Source organism: Microtus oregoni, unplaced genomic scaffold, assembly GCF_018167655.1.
Source record: "Microtus oregoni isolate MIOR12 unplaced genomic scaffold, Mior012 000018F_ref0000195, whole genome shotgun sequence".
NCBI classification, from domain to species: domain Eukaryota; kingdom Metazoa; phylum Chordata; class Mammalia; order Rodentia; family Cricetidae; genus Microtus; species Microtus oregoni.
Window position 1 is genome coordinate 41028092 of NW_024543077.1, and position 21850 is coordinate 41049941.

The 21850-nt window shown below is 33.7% G+C and overlaps 3 protein-coding genes across 3 annotated transcripts; all 3 read left to right on the forward strand.

Annotated features, from left to right (window-relative positions):
- Positions 1–518: 518 nt before the first annotated feature.
- LOC121458845 (olfactory receptor 10AG1-like) lies at positions 519–1478 on the forward strand. The gene has a single exon (XM_041668170.1). It carries the CDS (start codon positions 519–521, stop codon positions 1476–1478), a length of 960 nt encoding a protein of 319 aa, XP_041524104.1.
- A 5965-nt stretch (positions 1479–7443) lies between these two features.
- Positions 7444–14394, forward strand: LOC121458846 (olfactory receptor 10AG1-like). Its single transcript, XM_041668171.1, has 3 exons — positions 7444–8372; positions 12182–12197; positions 14305–14394. The coding sequence occupies exons 1-3, from the start codon at positions 7444–7446 to the stop codon at positions 14392–14394; spliced, it is 1035 nt and encodes a 344-aa protein (XP_041524105.1).
- A 4584-nt stretch (positions 14395–18978) lies between these two features.
- Positions 18979–19935, forward strand: LOC121459075 (olfactory receptor 10AG1-like). The gene has a single exon (XM_041668585.1). It carries the CDS (start codon positions 19027–19029, stop codon positions 19933–19935), a length of 909 nt encoding a protein of 302 aa, XP_041524519.1. The 5' UTR covers positions 18979–19026.
- Positions 19936–21850: the final 1915 nt, after the last annotated feature.

Sequence of the window (21850 nt, forward strand, 5' to 3'; positions counted from 1 at the left end):
AGAGTTGGAGAGTAGGGATGTGGAAAGGATCTGGAGGGTGTGGGCAAAATGAAAAACAATAAAACATGTGTAAAACAATAATTTAACATGGCAAAATGAATCTTTATTAAACTGTAAAACATTAAGTGTGAAAATTACACATATAAAATAAAATATTAGGCAAGAATAAAAATACAAATGGAAGGAATAGAATTGTTGCATAAAGGAGGATCAATTTGGAGTTCTGCTACTGAGTAATAATGGCATATCTTATTATTATTAACTAGAGCATATATTGACATCTTGCCAGGATATTAAAAAGGAAAAGAAATATCATAATGAGCACATTTAAGAGTTTGAGTATTATACTATTTTCATTGTACAGAACTCTGTGAATTTGAGGCCAGACTGGTCTAGAAGAGCTATTTTAAGATAGGCTCCAAAGAAACACAGAGAAACCCTGTCTCAAAAATATAAAAAAAAAAAAAGTAGACAATCACGAGGAAATCATTTCACTTTTACTTGAATTATCTCCGCAGATGGAAGACACAGACAACAAGCCAGAGGATAATTCCACTACAGTGACACAGTTTCTCTTTCTGGGATTTTCTGAGCTTCCCAACCTACAAGGATTTCTGTTTTGGTTGTTCTCCATAATGTACATGATTATCATAATAGGAAATAGCTTAATAATTGTCATAGCCAGAATTGATCCTGCACTACAAAAGCCCATGTACTTTTTTCTGGCCAATTTTTCATTTCTGGAAATCTGTTATGTATCTGTCACTCTTCCTAGGATTCTGTACAATCTTTGGACTCAAGATAGAAGAATTTGTCTTCTGGCCTGTGCCGTCCAAATGTTTTTCTTCACAATTCTGGCAGCTACTGAGTGTTTCCTACTGGCTGTGATGTCCTATGACCGTTATGTGGCCATCTGCAATCCTCTGCACTATCCGCTGGTCATGAACCCAACAAAGTGTACTCAGATGGCCATTGGCTCTTGGCTTGGAGGCATCCCAATTCAGATAGGACAAACTTGTGGAATATTCTCTCAACGTTTCTGTTATTCTAATAGAATAGACCACTTCTTTTGTGATATTCCACCAGTTCTCAAGCTGGCCTGTGGGGATACTTCAATGTGTAAGACGGCTGTCTATGTAGTGTTTGTTGCCTTCCCTTTTATGATGATACTTGGATCTTATAGCAAAATCATTGCCACCATTGTGAAGTTGCCAACAGCCACAGGACAAACAAAAGCCTTCTCCATGTGTTCTTCCCATTTGGTGGTAGTTGTTTTGTTTTTTGGATCAGGAACCATTAACTACTTTAGGCCAAAATCCACTAATTCTGCAGGAACTGATGAGCTACTCTCTCTCGTCTACACAACAGTGACTCCCATGTTCAACCCCCTGATATACAGCCTTAGGAACAAGGATGTGATTGCAGCTCTGAGAAGAGTTTTACTTAAAATGAAGAGCCACAGAGTTATATACAAGTGAATGAACAGCTTCCTCAACCCTTATCAAAAATATTCCAAGTGTTTAGATTCCTTTTACACGTCCACTGTGTTTATGCTATAATGTGATCTACTTTTTAAATTTAATGTATTTAATTAAAATATAATTACATCATTTTCCATTTCCTGCCCCTCTTTCTAAACTCTCCCATGCGCCTTCCTCCTGTCCATTCCATGTTACCTATACCATCTCCTTTCCAAAATGATGAACTCTTTTTCTTTGATTATTATTGGTATGTGATTAGACAGCTGATTATAGATATATAGATATTTAAATGATAGATGATGTATAAGTCGATAAATATAAAGATACATAAATATATAAATGACTGATAGATAGATGATAGATAGTTATATAGATATAAACAAATACATTAAGACAACTTTCTCAGTTTTTCTGTATTGTTTGTGTATATATGATTTCAGGGCAGATAGGGTCATCAAGTATCATTTCTTTATTGCAAATGAAGGCTATTGCTGGAGGAGGATGCTTGTTTGTTCTCCACCACTTAGCCCTAAAATGTTCACACAGAAACACATAGACAGAAGAACCTTCCACACCAGGCTATTAAAGAAAACCACAACTGAATATAACGTCAAAAACAATGGGTTATGAAAAGTCCAGCACCAAATTATACATCCTCAGTTCATCTCCTGCATATAAGACTCAGGAAATGTGGCAAAAGAGTAGAAGGGGATTATAAAAGTCAGAAGACAAGGATTCCAGCTGTGATACCAGAAACAGTGGCTTAAGTGAGACTTGAACAATGATAATATCAATAAATATACTTTTAAAAATCTTTTGAACTATCATAAAATGGTTTATGTCATAAAATATACTTTTAAATACATCCTCATCTATAAATTTCTATTATATTCAAATTGTTGTTCACATCATATTTTCATAAATAGTTGTAGTTAAAGTTCTTAAAGTTTTTTTAAACAAGATATTATGTAAATATTATATGTAAAATTGCTCAGTGGTAGTGTGCTAGGTTTTCATAGCAGTCATCTTTGGTTTTTGATTTTGCTATTGCTTTCATTTTTTATTGTAGCATTGAAAACCAACAAACAAAACAAGAGCATCTACATACTGCCTATACGTATTTGTTAACCATAGTATCTTTTAATCTATATCATACATAAATATGAAAAAATGTTTATTCACTTAGGATATTTTGATTATGGTGATGAAAGATGAGATATTTTAGTATTTTACTGTTTAATATGGAGTTTTATCTATTGAAAACGAAATTTTTTAATATTCCTTATATCATAATGAAATCCTGAGTATTTGCAAGTATATCACATCTTATTATACTCAATTTTTCTCTAGGTATTAAGCTTGGAATCTTAACAACAACCTTTAAAACCCTAACCCTTTAAAACATAAATGGAAGCTAACTTCCAATTGCATTGAATATGTCTCATTAACTTTAAAGGTGCAATCCTTAATATGAAAATGACTATAGATGAAATTGATTTGTAAACATCTCTATGACATGTTGACTTCAATTGGTTTGAATGAATAGCAGTTTATCTGGGTCACATAACAGTTCTCATTTTAGTTTTGGAATATCTTTCAAACTGAGGTTTATACACATACCAGCAATATCTCAAGTTTCCCCATTGTCCCTATCTGCCCTAAAATTTTATTTATCAATTGTATTCATTTAAATAATATAATTGAAATAATATTAAATCCATTTCTGCCCTCCATTTTCTCCTTTCTGTTTTATCCCATTATTCTCCTTTGAATCTCTATGAAGCACTTCACTCTTAGTATATTGATTGGCACTTTTTCTTTTATTATTATTGTTTTACAGACACACATTCACATGTACATGCCTACAAGCAAATACAAATGTGCACAAATGCACAATTATATATAAATACAGCATGCTGTGTTTTTATTTATTTGTATATATGTGATTGTAAAGCTGACCACACTACAATAAAACAACCAAAAAGGGGCTAATCACTAGGAAAGCCTAGTTTTCCTTCTACCAGTAGAAAATATTTACCTGTGTTCTTCTTTTTCTTTTTGCCTAAGACTAGAACCCTAGGAAATTTCCCTCTTCCCATGTTAACATGTCCATTGCTTTTACCTTTATTATGCTCTTGTTTATGCAACCATTTCTAGAAGAGATTGTCTTGCAGCAACCTTATTCATAATCCTGGTTCTAACTATCCCTTAGCACCATTTTCCATGAAGTTCTTAGAGTCATAGATGCAGGATATATTATCTCTTGGGTCTGAGATCTCCACCATTTCTGATCTCTGCGGTTTTTTGTAGTTTCCATTTGCAGTAAAGAGAGTCTCCTTTGATGAGGATTTGTACATGTACTTACTAATGGGCATAAGATAAGATTTTGAATGTAGAAAGAAATTATGCTAATCTGAATAGTTGTAATAGTAGATTCTTTTCTAAGCTGGGCATGTTTCCTGGAGTAGACATGAGTCTTCTCCTATTAAAGAGCTCCCAAGTCTGATTAATCAGCAATTGTATCCCATTAATCTGTGAATGCCACTTAATTTACCTTTGTACATATCTTGATATACTGGTAATTGTTATGGTTTATAGATGTTGCAGCTGGTTAGAACTGCTTAATTGTTTCTATCCTTTGAAAGTTTGCATAGTGTTTTCTAGAATCCTTGAAATTAGAACTCAGGAGAGAAGCTGGCAGGCCAGATTCAGCTAAAATTATCATATCAATGTCCGAATTACTGTTTACCTTTCGACAAAAGATGCAAATTAAAAAAAAAGGATGCAACCAAAGATTGACTCAGATAATAAATGGAGAAAAGACATGTCAAATTTGCTTAATTCCAATTACATAGTTGCATAAATATAAGAAAAAAGAAAACGACTTTCAGCTATACCAGTATGTTAATAACAACTAGGATTTAAACACATTAATGCAAAGTGTATAAGTCAAATTTAGCCCATTAACACATAGTCTTCCATCATTGGGAAGGATGTCAACATGTAGACAGGATGAAATTGAATAGTTCTTAATCATAATTTCTCTTATCTTAATCTGAACATCTGTAAATTAATGACAGATTCTCAGTCATTTAACATTTTCTTCCATTTATTTTGTGAATGTGAATTTATGTCTGTTTATATGGGGTCTTTGAGTTTTTTTCAATTTTCTTTATGAATTGGGAATGAAAAAGGGCAATAATTGATGGTGAATTCATTAAGTGACAAGGTAGATGTCTAAATGGTTGAGACAGCTAAATTCATACTTACCCATCATGGTAGTTCAGCTAGACAATAAATTCAGAAGTTTTTTTCTCCCAGTTGCTGTAAATTTGTAACTAGATTTTGATGAGCTATTGTTACTTGAAATACTATTTCCTGATTCAAATAGTTAATAATGGAACATGGGCAGCTGTATTTATTTATTTAGTTTTGATTTTTTGTGTATTTTTGTCAATTAGAATTAAATGTGTCTATTCTTGGCACTATATTTTTGAATGAAAGACATACTGAAGATGTCAAAATGTTATTAGATTTGTGGTCTGAAAAAGTACATTTCAGTGTATTCTAAGATAGTACGTACTTTTAGTCATGATAAAATATCTTGCATATATAAAATGCAGAAACACTTATGAATGTGTCAGAAACAACAGACTTCAGCACTAAGAACACATATGCAGGTTGATCACAGCAAAAACAGTTTTTGTAATCAAGTTGTCTGTTACCCTAATAAATAACTGCTGAGAAGTGATTCAGTAGCTGAGTGTGTATTTTCCATCAGGAGGCCTTAGCTTCAATCTTCAGCATTACAAAAAGTATAGTTACTAATTTCTCATATTTTCATTTCTAGTGTTTCCCAATAATAACAGAAACAAATACTGACTATATATATATATATATATATATATATATATATGATTTTAATTTAATTTGTGGTACTTGTTTTACTAAATTCATGACTGACATTTTAAAGAAGGGTTCTGTTTACAATTAGAAATTACCAAGGAAAGGAGTTGTCCCCAGGGTAGAAAACATTCCTTTTTATGTAGAAGAGTGTATTGTGACAGAAGAATATATTTCAGAAGTGTTTGACCTCTGTTGCAAATGAAGGTAAACTCTTGAGCTTAGAAAAAGAAACTTCCTCATCATTTTGCTCTTGTATGTCAATAAATCAAGGTAAGAATTGTAACTTACATAATTCCAAAGATCATAGACTACAATTGACTGAAAAACCTTTGTACTTTTATTTTGATATTTTACTATCAGCATTTGAATAAAACTACACAAAGTAATTAATAGAAAAATTGAATGATTTATTTCTGGTTTAGTTTCAAACACCATTTCATTTCAGCTTGGTTTTGCACTGTTTTTCTGTCCATTGATGACATATTGATGAAATATGACTCGAGAAAGCATCATATGCATTGTTTAACATGGAAGATTGGTACAATAAGGATCATGGTCATCAATATTAACACAGTATTGCTAAGGTGTATTAGTTTACCATTTTCTGTCAGGTATATACTTAAATGTGTTTATGATAAGACATCAAGGGAGAATATATCCAAAAGATACACCTATCTACAATATAGAATGAAAATATTAAAGGAAGATCACGGATATTACCTTGAAAGCTACAATTTCAAAACATCTCATGAAGACAGAATGTTAATATCTATTTGTAATTAATCTAAAAATATTAATAGAATCACTGTATATGTTTATTTGGTTCAATAGAATTTTATCATAGTAAAGTTCTTCAAAAATAATGCACATTTATATATATATTAAAATAAAATTTAATTTTTAGATTATTTTATATTATCATATAAATAACTTAAAGACAAAAATCACAAGCTCCTCACAATAATAGCAGAAAAGCCTCTACTTTTATTTTCAATTTCTAAATTTTATTATTTAAACACAAGGCAATGTATATTAAAAGTTTTAATTAATGCCACAGCATCTGTATCAAAGAAAATCATTGCTTCAAAAGCAATAACAGTTAATATTTATAGAGGATTTAAATAAAAACCAATACCTGTAGTTAGGTTGAAATTTCTACTAAATTTCTTTCTTAGTATGAACTTGAGAATATGGAGAATTGCAAATAACACAGATAAGATGGAGAGAAAGATAAGGACAGAAATGTTAAATGATTTGAAAAAGCTTTTTTATTTATTAGCAATTTTTGTGTATAACTTGCCTAGAGGAGTTGAAGGAATACCTTGGGGGAGAGAGGTCACCTAGCATTCATGAAACTATGTCTGAGACAGTTGCATCACAAACAAATGAAACTGCAGAGTAAGTACCATTTAAAAATCTATGATTACTGTGTCTTTTGATTTACATTTAGTATTCAATAATTTCAACAATGTAGAAAACATAAATTATGATTGCATAGATTTTACACCACACTTCCAAAATTTTATATGTAAAAGAGAATCTCATCAAATCATGTGTACAATTTATTATGTACTTTGCAATGAAATTGTATATATTTTGGATTATTGGGATAAAGGGGATTTAGAAAATCACATGAAAAGATGAATAAATTTTTCTGTTCATAATTTTAAGTATATAAAGGATATTTAATTGAAATGAAAATGATTTGTAAAAATAATAAAAAGCAATTTTGGAAGAATATTAAGGAGACAACTAGAAATGAAATAATTAATTCAGAATTTGTCAATTGCATATTTAGATAAACATTTAAAATATTATGAGTTATTGTGCCATTAAAAAGAATATGTATTATATATCTAGTAGAGAGCTGAGAGTGCACTGAGAGTGCAGCACCATTTACCTCAAAGGTACATTTAATAACAAAGAGTATATGTCATTGCAATTTCTGATTTAATAAGGTATAAATATACATATTTGTAAGCAGAACTTAAAATATGCAAATAAGATTCAAAGCTGAGAATAAGGAGGTGTACTTCTTGTTGGATCATCCTCACAGATGATACACACAAATATCATGGAAGAGGACAATACTTCCACAGTGACACAGTTTCTCCTCCTCGGATTCTCTGACATTCCCAACCTCCAGGGCTTTCTATTTGGAATGTTCTCTATAATGTATGTAATTATCCTATTTGGAAATAGCTTCATAATTGTGATAACAAGAATCGATCCTGCACTACACAATCCCATGTATTTTTTCCTGTCAAATTTCTCTTTTCTGGAAATCTGTTATGTTTCAGTCACTCTCCCTAGGATTCTGTATAGCATTTGGACCCAGGACAGAAGCATTTCTCTTCTGGCCTGTGCCACACAAATGTGTTTCTTCCTAATGCTGGCAGCTACGGACAGTATTCTCCTGGCTGTGATGTCCTATGACCGCTATGTGGCCATCTGCAACCCTCTGCACTATCCTCTGGTCATGAACCAGACAAAATGCACACAGCTGGCAGTGGGCTCCTGGCTTGGTGGCATGCCTTTCCAGCTAGGGCAAACCTGTCAGATATTCTCTCTACATTTCTGCAATGCTAACCGGATAGATCACTTCTTCTGTGACATACCCCCTGTACTTAAGCTGGCCTGTGGAGATACTTCTGTTAACGAGTTATACGCCTATGCAGTGGTTATCTTGCTAGCTACAATCCCTTTTTTATTAATATTAACATCATACAGCAAAATTATTGCAACCATCCTTAGGTTGCCAACTGCTGAAGGACGGGCAAAAGCCTTCTCCACATGTTCCTCACATCTGGTGGTGGTGCTTTTGTTTTATGGATCTGCATCTATTACCTACTTAATGCCAAAGTCATCACATTCTGCATTAAGTGACAAACTCCTCTCTCTTTTTTACACGGTTGTGACCCCCATGTTCAACCCCATGATATACAGCCTTAGGAACAAAGAAGTGATTGCAGCTCTGAAAAGATTATTGGATAGAGCATAGTGCAATGGACTTATGTACAGTGATTGAATGCAACCACAGTTCTCACATAGACTGTTACATCTTTATTTAAACTTTGGGATGTTAATTACTGTTTTGACTGCTCTTTGTTACTTTTGAAAGTTAGTATAACATTATTTGCAAAAAATGCACTAACCAAATTGTTATATTGTCAATGTTTTATGAAACATAACATTTTAATTAAATTTGTTCTATGACTTTTTCTACATATGTGAAGAACATTCCTTACTCCTCTCAAAACTCAATTTCTCAAAATCCTTTCCCACATGTGTGTCTTATTGTTTTCTTTCATGAACCATGAAATTTAACTGAGGCCCTCTGCGTGACCACATGTTTTTAGGTATTATGCATAACCAATTGCAGATACTGACTCCTGCTCTCTCTGAATCTAGTAGTAGGTAGAATTGGAGATATTATAGAATTTGATTTAGATGTGTCCTGATGATCTCTGTATTTGGAATATATATTTTTCTTCTTCACATCCCTACACACACAAAATGGTATGTATTGCTTGTATTTGTATATGCTACTATTTTATAAAAGGTATTTTCATATAAATCCATAATATACTTTCAGTAGTTGCCTCCTATTAAAGTCCTTCCTCACCTGTCTTCTTGGCCTCTCTCTCTATTTCTTTTTAACAATAGTATATTACATACATGAGTTATAATACACATCATTATAGATACAATATAGAACCCATAAATTACAGAAAACAAGAAACAAGGAATCTTTCATTAATGGCATAAGTAAACTCATATATTTCTGAGAAAGAATTAAGTTTATCATTTTTTTTTCAGTTGTATAGATTTTCTCTAAAGGAGGCTGTAGTGATATTTCATTAATAAGCACTTAAATGAAAATTAGTGTGCCAGTACCTATGTGATCTGTTGATATAGAATCATTAGTTCATTACCTTAAAGTGCTATAGCTTGACCATACAGATGACTTATGTTTAGTCTGAAAACCAAATCTTTAATGCTCCTTTCCATAGAGGCTAACCCCTTAAGCATTCTACAAAAGTGTAAATAGTCCTCTCTTTTTTTTTCTCTTGCTTTCATAAATTTTTGGTATTTCTTTCCTTTATTTTGATTTTCTCTTTATTTGCATTTCTGTGTACCTGTGTGAGTTTCTGTCCATTACAGGAGGACAGGGCCACAGGAAGACAGAAAAGGCTGTTATATCCTTTGGAACTTTAATTTTTCTTTATTTCTAAACTACCACTCCAGTTCTTTTATTTATTTTCCTAATGACTAAAATTTGCAGGGTCAATATACAATCTAAGTGTAGTTTGGTCCACTTTTCCTTGATGTCTCAAGAGGCAGAACATTTTACATTATGTGCAGTGAATATCTGCTTATCATAATTTGTAAGATGTCTATTTTAGTAGATGGTTCATATTTTGTGTAATTTAAATTATTTTCTCTTTAATTGTTGATATATATATATATGACATTAATTCTATGCCATATCTTGTCTAGCAAAGGTATCTTATATTCTGTAAATATCTCCTTAGTTCACTGTTTCATTGCTGTATAGATATTTTTTACTTAATGAAATAATTTTTGTCATTTTTAATAGGGTGCTGGTGTGGAAGTAGTACCACTTTCTTAGTCTGTTCGATCTTATAAGTTCTTGGGCATCATTCTTAGGTCTAGTATCTGATAGTATTTTAGTACCCCATGGACCATATAATCTCAACTTACCCCAATAAATTCATAAGGTGTCATTGCTCATGGTGGCCCAGGTTATACTAGTTGGAGTATCAGAAATCAATTCTTCAAATATTTGTGTTTTAAAGTTTTAATCCTGTTTTAGCATTTAGTAGAAACATTTCTAAATGTGTGAAGATTGCCATCTTTCAAAAAAAGAGATGTGAGTATGGCTATAGGATAGGGCCATTTCAGGCTCTCTCTCCTCAGCTGCCCAAGGACCTAGTTGGGAACATGTATCTGAACCCTTGGGAACCCCTATAGAGTCAAGGATCTTGCCAATCCTAAAATGGCCCCCTTAATTAAGATATATACTTCCCTGCTCCCATATCCAACCTTCCCTTATCCCAACCATCCCATTCCCCCAAGTTCTCCCTATCCTCCCCTTCTCACTTTTCTCTCCCCATCTCCCCTTTCCCCCATCCCACCCCACCCCCCAGATCCTATGGCCGTACTAACGAATATCTTGCATATCACTATAGAATCTTCATCTTGCGATGGATGGAGATAGAGACAGAGACCCACAATGGAACAATGGACTGAGCTCCCAAGGTCCAAGTGAGGAAGAGAAGGAGGGAGAACATGAGCAAGGAAGTCAAGACCATAAGGGGGGCACCCACCCACTAAGAGATCACCAAGGCCAGCTGGACTGGGAATGAAAATGCATGGGATAAAACCGGACTCACTGAATATGGTGGACAATGAGGGCTGCTGAGAAGCCAAGGACAATGACTCTGAGTTTTGACCCCACTGCATGTACTGGCTTTGTGGGAGCCTAGCCGGTTTGGATGCTCACCTTCCTAGACCTGGATGGAGGGGGTAGGTCCTTGGACTGCCCACAGGGCAAGGAACCCTGAATGCTCTTTGGACTTGAGAGGGAGGGGGGAGGGAAGTAGGGCATGGGGAGTGGGGGGAGGGGGAAGGAAAAGGGAGGTGGGAAGGAGGCAGAAATTTTTAATTAAAAAAATTAATAAAAAATAAAATAATAATAAAAAAAGAGATGTGACTAAATGCTATGCCATTTCATGGATGCCACATTAACATAGATTAACTACAATGAAACTATGTACTGAACCTCCTACACCATATGTAATTAATACTGCATCTTCAAAAATATCAAATTTTTCCTGACAAGTCCCATATATTTCTAATTTTATATTCTCTAGGAGGTTTTACAACTCATTATTACTATACTGCAGAGGGTGGGGAAAATTATAGGTTTTGTTCTATCTTCATAGGCTACTTAGAATATACACCCCCATTGAAGAGTCTTGGGAAGGAGGATATTGTATGCATATGCATTGATATAATTTGGACAACTTATAAAATATGAGTCTTTTGTAGTTGAATAGGACTCAAAACACTTAAGTTATGCAAACTTCAAAGATTTAAAAGCATTCCAAAAATAATTGCTAATATGGCAAGTATTCGTATGATCCACCAATATAATTAGGACTTTAAAATGTGACATGAAATATTTTAAAGACAATTCTTAACAGAAAACATACATATTACTTCCTATATGATTTTCTGGCATGATCATCCATTAGGAAAAAAAGATACTTGTTTATAAATATAAGATATTTATGTTGTTAAATTTCAATTATTTTATGAGAAGTTTTGCATCTATGCTTCTCAAGTAAATTGATCTATAGTTTTCACTTGATTTTATATTTAAGAAGAACAAAGATTTATTACCACAGTAATACTAACATCACAGAGTGAATTTGGAAGTGACTCTGATCATTAACTTTACAGAACACTGAGTAGTAACAGTATTAGATTGTTTTATTAGATAGTTTTTTAAAGTATTAATCAAAATTCCCACTCCCTCTCCTACTCCCATTCCTTACACCCCCTCCCACAACACCCCCCTCTAATCCTAAGAGAGGGTAGGCACTTTGGTTTGTGGAAGGTCCAAGGCCCTCCCTACTAATCTAGGCTGAGCATTGTATACATTCAAAGAGAATAGGATCCCAAAAAGCCAGTACATGCAGTAGAAATAAATCCCAATGCCACTGCCAGTGGCTCCTCAGTCTGCCCAAGCCAAACAACTGTCAAACACATTCAGATGTACTAGTTTGGTCCTATGATTTTCCCTTCCCAGTCCAGCTGGAGGAGGTGAGCTCCCATTAGCTCAGGTAAGCTGTTTCAGTGGATGGTCTTGAACTCTTTGCTCATATTCTCATTCCTTCTACTCTTCAACTGGACCTTGGGAGCTCAGTCCAGTGCTCCACTGTGGGTCTCTGCCTCTGTTTCTATCTGCTGTTGGATGAAGGTTCTATGGTGATATTTAAGATAATTGTCAGTCTGATGACAGGGCAAGACCAGTTCGGGCACCCTCTGCTCTAGTGCTTGGATCTTAGCTGGAGTCATCCTTGTGGATCCCTGGGAAGTTTCCTAGAGTCAGGTTTCTTGCTAACCATATGGCTTCCTCAATCAAGTCATCTCTTTCCTTTCTCTCATATCTGTCCTTCCTCCATCTTGACTATCCTATTCCTTCAAGTGCTCCTCCAATCTTCCCCTTCTCTCCTTCTCTTCACTTTTTCCCCTTCCTCCTATCCTCCCATCCACATGCTCCCAATTTTGTCAGGTGATCTTGTCTGTTTCCAATATCCAGGTGTGTCTATATATGTTTTTCTTTGGGTTCACCTTATTATTATAGCTTCTCTAAGATCATGAACTATAGGCTCAATTTACTTTGTTCATTACTAGTATCCACTTATGAGAACATACCATATTCAGTTTGTTGGTCTGGATTGCCTCACTCAGGATAGTATTTTCTAATTCCATGCATTTCCATGCAAACTTCAAGATGTCAAGTGTTTTTCTACCACTGAGTAGTACTCTAATGTGTAAATGTGACACACTCTCTATCCATTCTTCAGTTGAGGGACATTTGGTTTTTTTGTAGGTTGTGGCTATTATCAATAATGCTGCTATGAGCATAGTTGAACAAATACTTTTGTAGTATGATGGGACATCTTTTGGGTATATTCCCAAGAGTGGTATTGCTGGATCCTGAGGTGGGTTGACTCTCAATTTTCTGAGAAACCGCTACACTGATTTCTAAAGTGGTTGCACAAATTTGCATTCCCACCAGCAATGGATGAGTGTTCCCCTTTCTCCATATCTTCTCCAGCATAAGCTTTGGTGTTTTTGATCTTAGCCATTCAGACAGGTGTAAGATGGTGTCTCAGAGTTGTTTTGATTTGCATTTTTCTGATAGCTAAGGAAGTTGAACATTTCCTTAATTATCTTTTGTGCATTGAAATAGTAGTATACCTGATGAGTCTTTAAATTTAATATTGTTGGTAGGTTTAACAACTGCATTGATTTATTTGTCTCATTATTGGTGTATTTTTAATATCCTATTTACTTGATAATTGGAATTTTCTAAGTTTTAGAATTTTTAAAATTTTATATCTGTAAAGTCACTAAACAAAACTTTGTAGAAAATCTTCTCATGGTCTTGTGCATGTCAGTTGAATATATTGTACTGTACATTTTTCATCATTAGTTTTGTTGATTTATTTATTTATTTATTAAAGATTTCTGTCTTGTCCCCGCCAATGCCTCCCATATCCCTCCCCCTCCCCCAATCAACTCTCCCTCTTTCATCAGCCCCAAGAACAGACTGGGTTCCTGCCCTGTGGGAAGTCCAAAGACCTCCCACCTTCTCCCAGGTCTAGTAAGGTGAACATCCAAACAGCCTAGGCTCCCACAAAGCCAGAACGTGCAGTAGGATCAAAACTCAGTGCCATTGTTCTTGACTTCTCTTCTGATGATGTAGGATTGAAATATCTGATTGCCAGTAATTTTGCTGGCAGGTGTTTTACTTAGAACACATTAGACGAAATCTTCATGACAGAGATCGATAGTGATTTAGACCTTCATTTCTAGTGACATGGTGTGGTTTACCTCCAGTACTTAGTAAGAGAATCCCAGGAGAAATGTTATTAATGATTGTCACACAAGTTTAGGTTAGTGATATTTCTCAAGTTTGAAATGCTACTACATAGGAGTACTAAGCTGTTTTTTTCTTGAAATTCAAGAAGACATGGAAAAAATTACAAGGTATAGGCACTTGGTAAATATTTCAGAAAGGGCTCATTACATTGAAGCAAGTATACTTCCATCATGAACTAATGTTAATTACAAGCACTTGTGTTTGTTTACTTACTAGGCCAAGGTTAAGGATACTGCTGGAGATAAATTAAACCACACCTGTGTTGGAGGGGACACAGAAAGACTGAGACTTTTACATTTTTATTGAGAGCAATCATACTTTTTACATCCTTATCTGAAACAGAATATAGTAATTGCTAGCATCAATAACCTGGATACAATGAATTTTACAAGGTATGTATGGTACTCATGATTAATGTCTAAGACCAATTTTCTTATCATGCATCCAAGATTTCTTCATTTCTAAAGAAAAATAGAAGGAAATGTTGAGTACTTCACTGTACTGAGAAGGGAGTTCCTTGCCTTCTCAGGAAGTGGAAAACTCTAGTGCCCCAGAAGCCATAGACTGGATTCTTAAAATCCTATGACTTGCGCTTCTCATATCGGGTAGGCCAGGCCAACTTTATGATTCTCAGCCATAATCAATCTTTTTGACTGTGTGCATGTAATATATATGAGATGAATTTAATGAAATACAGACTGTCTCTTGATCTGTTAATTTAGTATAAAAATGAAGGTATTCAATTTATCTGTGTTAATATTGAAATTGCAAATATGAGCAGTATTCATGTTTTAAAAATTAAAAAAAAACAATAAAAAATGAAAAGTATTCCAGCCATTAAATGAATTACATTTTTTAAATTGAGAAATATTTAGGACAAGGTATAAAGCGGTTTAGAATAAATGAAGCATGAGAGTTTTAAAATATTAACATTTGGTAGCAGAATGTGCTAAATGCCTTCTTCCACAATTCAAATCCTCTTCAGTTGTTCATGGCATTGATTTTGTGGCTTCAGAAGGATTTGTTTCTGGAGTATCTGTTAGATTGCTAGAGCATAACAATGTGATGGGAGGGTGGTTCATCTTCATTCCTCTGGATAGTGTAATTCTTCCCATGGGAATGAAAACAAACAACATAACACAGCTAAGAAATCAAACAGATAAACAATGTGAATGCTCACATTTCATAGATAATATAAAAGCTGTAATATTTATTCTTCTGGGGTTAGTGAATATTTTTTTAGTGAATAATTTGAATGTGTTTGGGGAAGAATTCTGTGGAGATGTTACAAAAAAGTCTAGTGTGTGATACACAATAGTAATTTGTAATGTGGACACTTGCCAAATTAATTGCAAACTTGGGCACCTAGGTATTAATTTAGGTGTGACAATTGAGAATAGTTATCCCCACTGGAAAGAAGTATTTTCCCTATAAATGACATAGGGTGTTTAGAAGACAACTAAGGCTCTGATTTCAATGTGTTAAAGCTCCTGTTTATATATATTAAAAACAAAGTATTTCCATGAAAAAGAACAACTTTAACAAAACCAAAAAGGTAACCTGATAATATGTTCTCATTTCTCTCTGCAATATGAGTTTGAGAATCATGATTTAATAATTCATGTTAATCATCTTAAATAATGAATTTTAATATATTGAACTTAAAGTTTTATTGCTTGGTAATCCTGTAATTTTTTACTGAATAATTTAATTGATAAAATAATATTGTAACCCACTGAAAATTTATTTTTTTACATTTATCTATCATTATGAAAAAATATTAAGGAGGATAATGAAAGAGTGTTGTTTTGATTATAATGAAAGTACAGTGTGTTGTGTTGCTAATAAAGGGAAATCTACTATGGTAACAGCTTTCCTAGAAACACTTTCCCTGTATTAAAGATTCTCCTGGCAGATGGAAAAACAAGCAGCAATTCTTTCTTCTACATTACAAGTGTCATGATTGCTGAACAGTAGCTGATTTGATTGTAAAGATTCGTGTCTTTATATTGGACATATGACTCCCAATAAAAATCCTGACAGAATTTGTATGTAGTATGTGACTAAATGTGCTTAATATGGTAAAAGTTGTTTTAATTTTCATGAAATAAATTTAGATAAAAGGAAAATATACAGAATTTTACTCAAATAAATAAAGAATAAAAAGCAATTGTATATTTTATGCAATACCACGTATTTTAATCTAATCAGTAAAAATTAGTATGATATTTTGATATCTTGATTCACATGAAGTACCCAACTCTAGTGATAAGGTGTACCATTACTTTACTTTGAAATCATATCGGATGAAATAGTAGAGAAGAATCTTGTATGTATCTGTAATACAATGGATCATGTTACATTGTGTGGCGTGCAGAACTGACATGAACACAGACTAGAAGGGGTTTTCCAGAATCTAGACAACATGATTGATAACTAGATTAGGGTTTTGTTTTTTCTGAATACTGTTAAATATTTGACTTCAGAGAAATAGGCTGTGGTACTTTCCAGTAACTATCTCTGCATGTTTTCTACCATAAAGGGCACATTTTTATATATGCATCTAATTTTTCTTTTCTTGGATTAGGACACAACATCTGCTAGTACGATAGCATTGGCCTATTTTCAAGCCTTACTTCCTCCATAAAATCTGCTGAAGTCCTTTCATTAACAAATAGACACCAAATAAAATGAATAGACAAAAAGAATTAAGAAATTATAAAAGAAAATTTTGAAAATATGACAAAAAGAAAAGTCTCTAAAATTTTCAAAAACCAACATGATTGTTTAACTAACAGCATCTGCTATTGGGAGAATGTTTTGTTTTATGAGACATTTTACTTTTACAGCCAGGATTGCCTTGATCTTACACCAATCCCCTTGCCTTCAAACCAGGATTGCCTTGATCTCACACCAATCCCCTCGCCTTCAAACCCTAAGAACTTGGATTATGGATGGGCATTACGACGACTTGTTTTTCACCAACATTTTGATTCTCATTTTTTTTTCCTGTACAATAAACATTGGGGACATAAACAACTTATTTTTATTACATGAAATGATGAAATATAAATAATAAACCATTTGACCCATTTTTATGAATGCAATTCGTGATAATTCTCACAAGCGACAAGTGACTTCCATGAAATCTGTAAATGCACTAAGTTTTCCATATTTAAAGGGTTTCTAAATATGTATTTCATCATGTCAAAAATAAAAGAAAATAGTTGAAGGCATTTAAGCTTGGCTTTCATAGGACCCTGAGCTAGAACATAGTATTAGAAACAATGGATTGGAGAAATGAATACACAGAATAGCATGGTTATGTAAAGAACAGTCAGAGTTGAAGTTTGGTTAAATAGCTCAATAATAAGGGAAGTAGCTGCTTCAATTCAATTCCTTGGTTACACATGCAAGAAAAAAATCAAATACCAAAAGAAATCCTATGACCTCTGCTTGTGGGCTGTGGAATTTGTACAAAACCCTCCTGAGGCTACAAATACAAAAAGAGAGGTAGAGAAAGATGGAGAGACAAGGAGATAGAGAGGGACTGAATGAGAAAGGGATAGGAGAGAGAGGTGGTGAGGAGGGGGACATGAAGGGGGGAAAGAGACAGACATAATAAAAATTATAGACAATCTAAAATTAAGTAATTCTTAATATTTGCATAATATGAAGGGAATTTAAATATATCAAATATGAGAAGTTAAAAGGAATTTTAATTCAAACTTAAAATAATAGGCTTCATGCGGTGTTTATCTTTCTGGGTCTGCATTCTCTTATACAATGTACAATTTTCTAGTTCCATCCATTTTCTAGAAAACTTCATGATTACTTTTTTTCTTTATAGCACAATATAACTTCAAAGTGTACACATGCCAAATTTCTTCATTAATTTATCATTGAGGAAAACAGTTTTATTTTCCATCTTCTGGCTATTGTAAATAAAGTGACAATAAACACAGCTGAGCAAGTGTCTGTGGATCAGGCTGCCAGATCTTTGTCTATGTGCCAAAGGTATACCAAATAATAAATCATTATTTGTTTATTTGAGATTAAAATGTTTATTCTTTCTCTTTCCTACATAACCCCACTTTTTAGCCTGCTTTTGAAATAATTGTTAACACATTGTCATTGCTGAAAGCTGGATATTATTTAATAAAAGCATAAAGATAAATATTTTTATTTAATACATTTTATTTGTTATTAAAATACGTATTGTCATAACAAAGTAACAATAGTCAGTCATTTTCTACACTACAAGTGAAAGAAAAAGTTTGTTTAAAGGAATATCAGCCTCAATGTTTTATACATCTAAAGAGAAATATTAATTCCATTCACAGGAAAAGTAACTGGAAATTCTCATCCGGTCATTGGCAAATGAGGCAAAACCTTCAGTTCTGTTTAGCTTAGACTACATGCAAGATTAAAAATTCATGAGTGAAGTTAATAATAATAAAGTCTCAAAGATGTCAAAGTTACTTTTAAAATTCAAAGATAAATAATATTCTGAAAGTTTTAAAGTTTTTAAAAGTCAGGAACTAGCTTAAACAAATTCTGAGGCTATGATATACCAAGGGAGGATAGAGAAATGTCCCTATAGTGTAACATGAAGATCAAGTATGTGCGTATTATCTTTGTGCTATGGCAAGTGAATAATATCATACGTCTGCATGGATTTCATTGGTATAATTAGAGTATATAGCTAACATGACAAATACATTCAGAAGACCTTATTGATAAAACTGGTTACATTTTGATTCATTCCTTCTATTTTCAGAGCACAGAAACTCCAACTGCAAGATTCAGAAAAATAGAAGTTATAAAGACCAAAACATAAATTCCTTCTTATTTGAAAAGAGGAAAATGAAATTCAACCTGGGGAACCTACAAAGAGCAAACAAACTAAAAATCATCGAAACAAATCTTACTCTACCTATGGAATTTGTTCTCTTGGGATTTTCTGATATTCCCAAATTGCACTGGTTTCTCTTTGGAATCTTCCTATCCATCTACATAATTATTCTGTTGGGAAATGGAATCATCATTCTAATCACAAGGGTTGAGTCCACTCTGCAAACCCCCATGTATTTTTTCATCAGCAATTTTTCTTTCCTGGAAATCTGTTATGTATCTGTCACTCTTCCTAGGATGCTTATGGATCTTTTTACAATGAGAGGAAATATTTCTTTTTTTGCCTGTGCTACACAAATGTGCCTATTCCTTATACTGGGGGCCACAGAGTGCTTCCTCCTGGCTGTGATGGCCTATGATCGTTATGTGGCCATTTGCAACCCTCTACACTATCCTGTTGTCATGAGCCACAAGGTGTGTACCCAACTAGTGGTTGGTTCCTGGATCATTGGGATTCCCATTCAGGTGGGGCAGACATATCAGATTCTGTCTCTTCCCTTCTGTGAATCTAACCAAATCAATCACTTCTTTTGTGACATACCTCCCTTGCTCAAATTGGCATGTGGAAACATCTTTGTGAATGAGATTGTGGTCTTTATATTTGCTGTCTTGATTGTCACTGTTCCCTTCATGTTGATCCTTGCATCTTACAGCAGGATCATCTCAACCATTCTGAAATTGTCATCAAACACAGGAAGGACCAAAGCCTTTTCCACATGCTCTTCCCACCTTATAGTTGTGTTTTTATTCTATGGATCAGCTAGCATCACCTATTTAAAACCTAAGTCTAATAAGAATGAGGGGACAGACAAACTCCTTTCTCTGTTTTACACCATTTTGACCCCAATGTTTAATCCCCTAATATACAGCCTGAGGAACAAAGATGTCACAGGGGCACTGAGAAAATTATTTTCCAGATTGGTAGCAGTGTGAGAAAAATAATGTCCGTTAAAATATTTTTATATATTTTATACATTTAATTAGAGCATAATTTCATTTTGTAAACAAATTAATGAAATGGTTTACTCTAAATGAACTCTATGTTTCATACTGATGTGCAAGCTCTTTAGCCATCTTCTGATGTTAAACATCAGTGTTTCTCCTTGCTTTATATGGATGTACAGAAGCTTGTAAGACAACTAGAGATGATTGTGCTTTGCCTACTGCAAAACATCACCAGTAAAATCTCTGTCCTTGTGTTCTTCTGACTCTTTTTTCCTATTTTTGGGACCTTTATTCTCTACTAGTTTTCTACATCCGGTCTTGACAAAAGGGTATGTGGCTAGTCTCATTATAGCTCTTTATGCAGTGTTACATTTTATAGACACAGGAGGCCTTCTCTTTTCTGAGTGGAAAAGGTTGAAGGGTGAATCTGGGTGAGAGAAGTGTGGAAGAGAGTGGGAAGACTGGAAGGGAGGATAAACTGTGATAAGGATGTGATATATGATGTAATAATAAAAATAAAACTACTTTTCCTTTGTTTTCCATACAGTTATTTACAGTCTATGCAATGTTCAAAATTACTAACAATATTTCATCATTAGGAAGTAGTTTTTCTAAAAGTGGATACCTTTCTAACAAAGGAAAATACCCATGGTAGGGATCCAGAGAATAATAAATTATGCTAAAAGAAGTCACTGTTTGCATGAACATAGGAATAAAATAGGTAATCAGGTTTCCTGAGAAACCGCCACACTGCTTTCCATAGTGGTTGCACAAGTTTGCATTCCCACCAGCAATGGATGAATATACCCCTTACTCCACATTCTCTCCAGCAAAGGCTATCATTGGTGTTTTTTATTTTAGCCATTCTGACAGGTGTAAGATGGTATCTCAAATTTGTTTTGATTTGCATTTCCATGATCACTAAGGAGGCTTAGCATGCCCTAAAGTGTCTTTTGGCCATTTGAACTTCTGTTGATAATTCTCTGTTCAGTTCAGTGCCCCATTTTTTTAATTGGGTTAATTAGCATTTTAAAGTCTAGTTTCTTGAGTTCTTTATATATTTTGGAGATCAGACCTTTGTCTGTTGCGGGTTGGTGAAGATCTTCTCCCAGTCAGTGGGTTGCCTTTTTGTCTTAGTGACAGTGTCCTTTGCTTTACAGAAGCTTCTCAGTTTTAGTAGGTCCCATTTATTCAATGTCGCCCTTAATGTCTGTGTTGCTGGGGTTTTATTTAGGAAGTGGTCTCCTGTGCCTATATGTTGTAGAGTACTTCCCACTTTCTCTTCTATCAGGTTCAGTGTGTTCAGATTGATATTGAGCTGTCATTAGGTTTTATCCAAAATACTTAAAAAGTATAAAAACTCTAATTACTGTGCTAACCACTTTATTATGCTTTCTTCTGTCAGATTTTGTGTTTCTTAATAACTGTACACATAACAGAAAGACTAGTTCTAAAGCCCATGGGATTTTTTTCCTGATTTAATCAACTTATTAATATTTAAACTCCCTGAGTAGCAAGAAAAATTTTGTTTTGTTCAATTAAAAAGTAACATGGGAAAGATATTTCTTCCCAGAGAAACTGCAGTGTGTTTTTCACCAACATAATATATACCAATCTCTGACAAAAACAGAATCCAGAAGCACAGTTTAACTAATTTCTTCATCAGTTTCTGAAGTTTTAATTAATAAAGGTAAGAACGCTAACTTACTGTTACCCAAAGTGTTCCTGACTGTTAAGAGATAATATTAATGAAAAATTAATCTGTAAAAATTAACATATTTCTTTTGGGCTTTAAAAAAATAATGTTTTTATTCCTCATCTTCAATATTATTCACATACCTTTTCAGAGAAATAGAATAGTTAGTTGGTGAACTCTGATTGATATTAAATGTTACTTTTAATA

What these genes read in the sequence shown, in the direction of transcription:
- LOC121458845 (XM_041668170.1), top strand. Translation starts at nt 519, where the DNA reads ATGGAAGACACAGACAACAAGCCAGAGGATAATTCCACTACAGTGACA.
- LOC121458846 (XM_041668171.1), top strand. Translation starts at nt 7,444, where the DNA reads ATGATACACACAAATATCATGGAAGAGGACAATACTTCCACAGTGACA.
- LOC121459075 (XM_041668585.1), top strand. Translation starts at nt 19,027, where the DNA reads ATGGAATTTGTTCTCTTGGGATTTTCTGATATTCCCAAATTGCACTGG.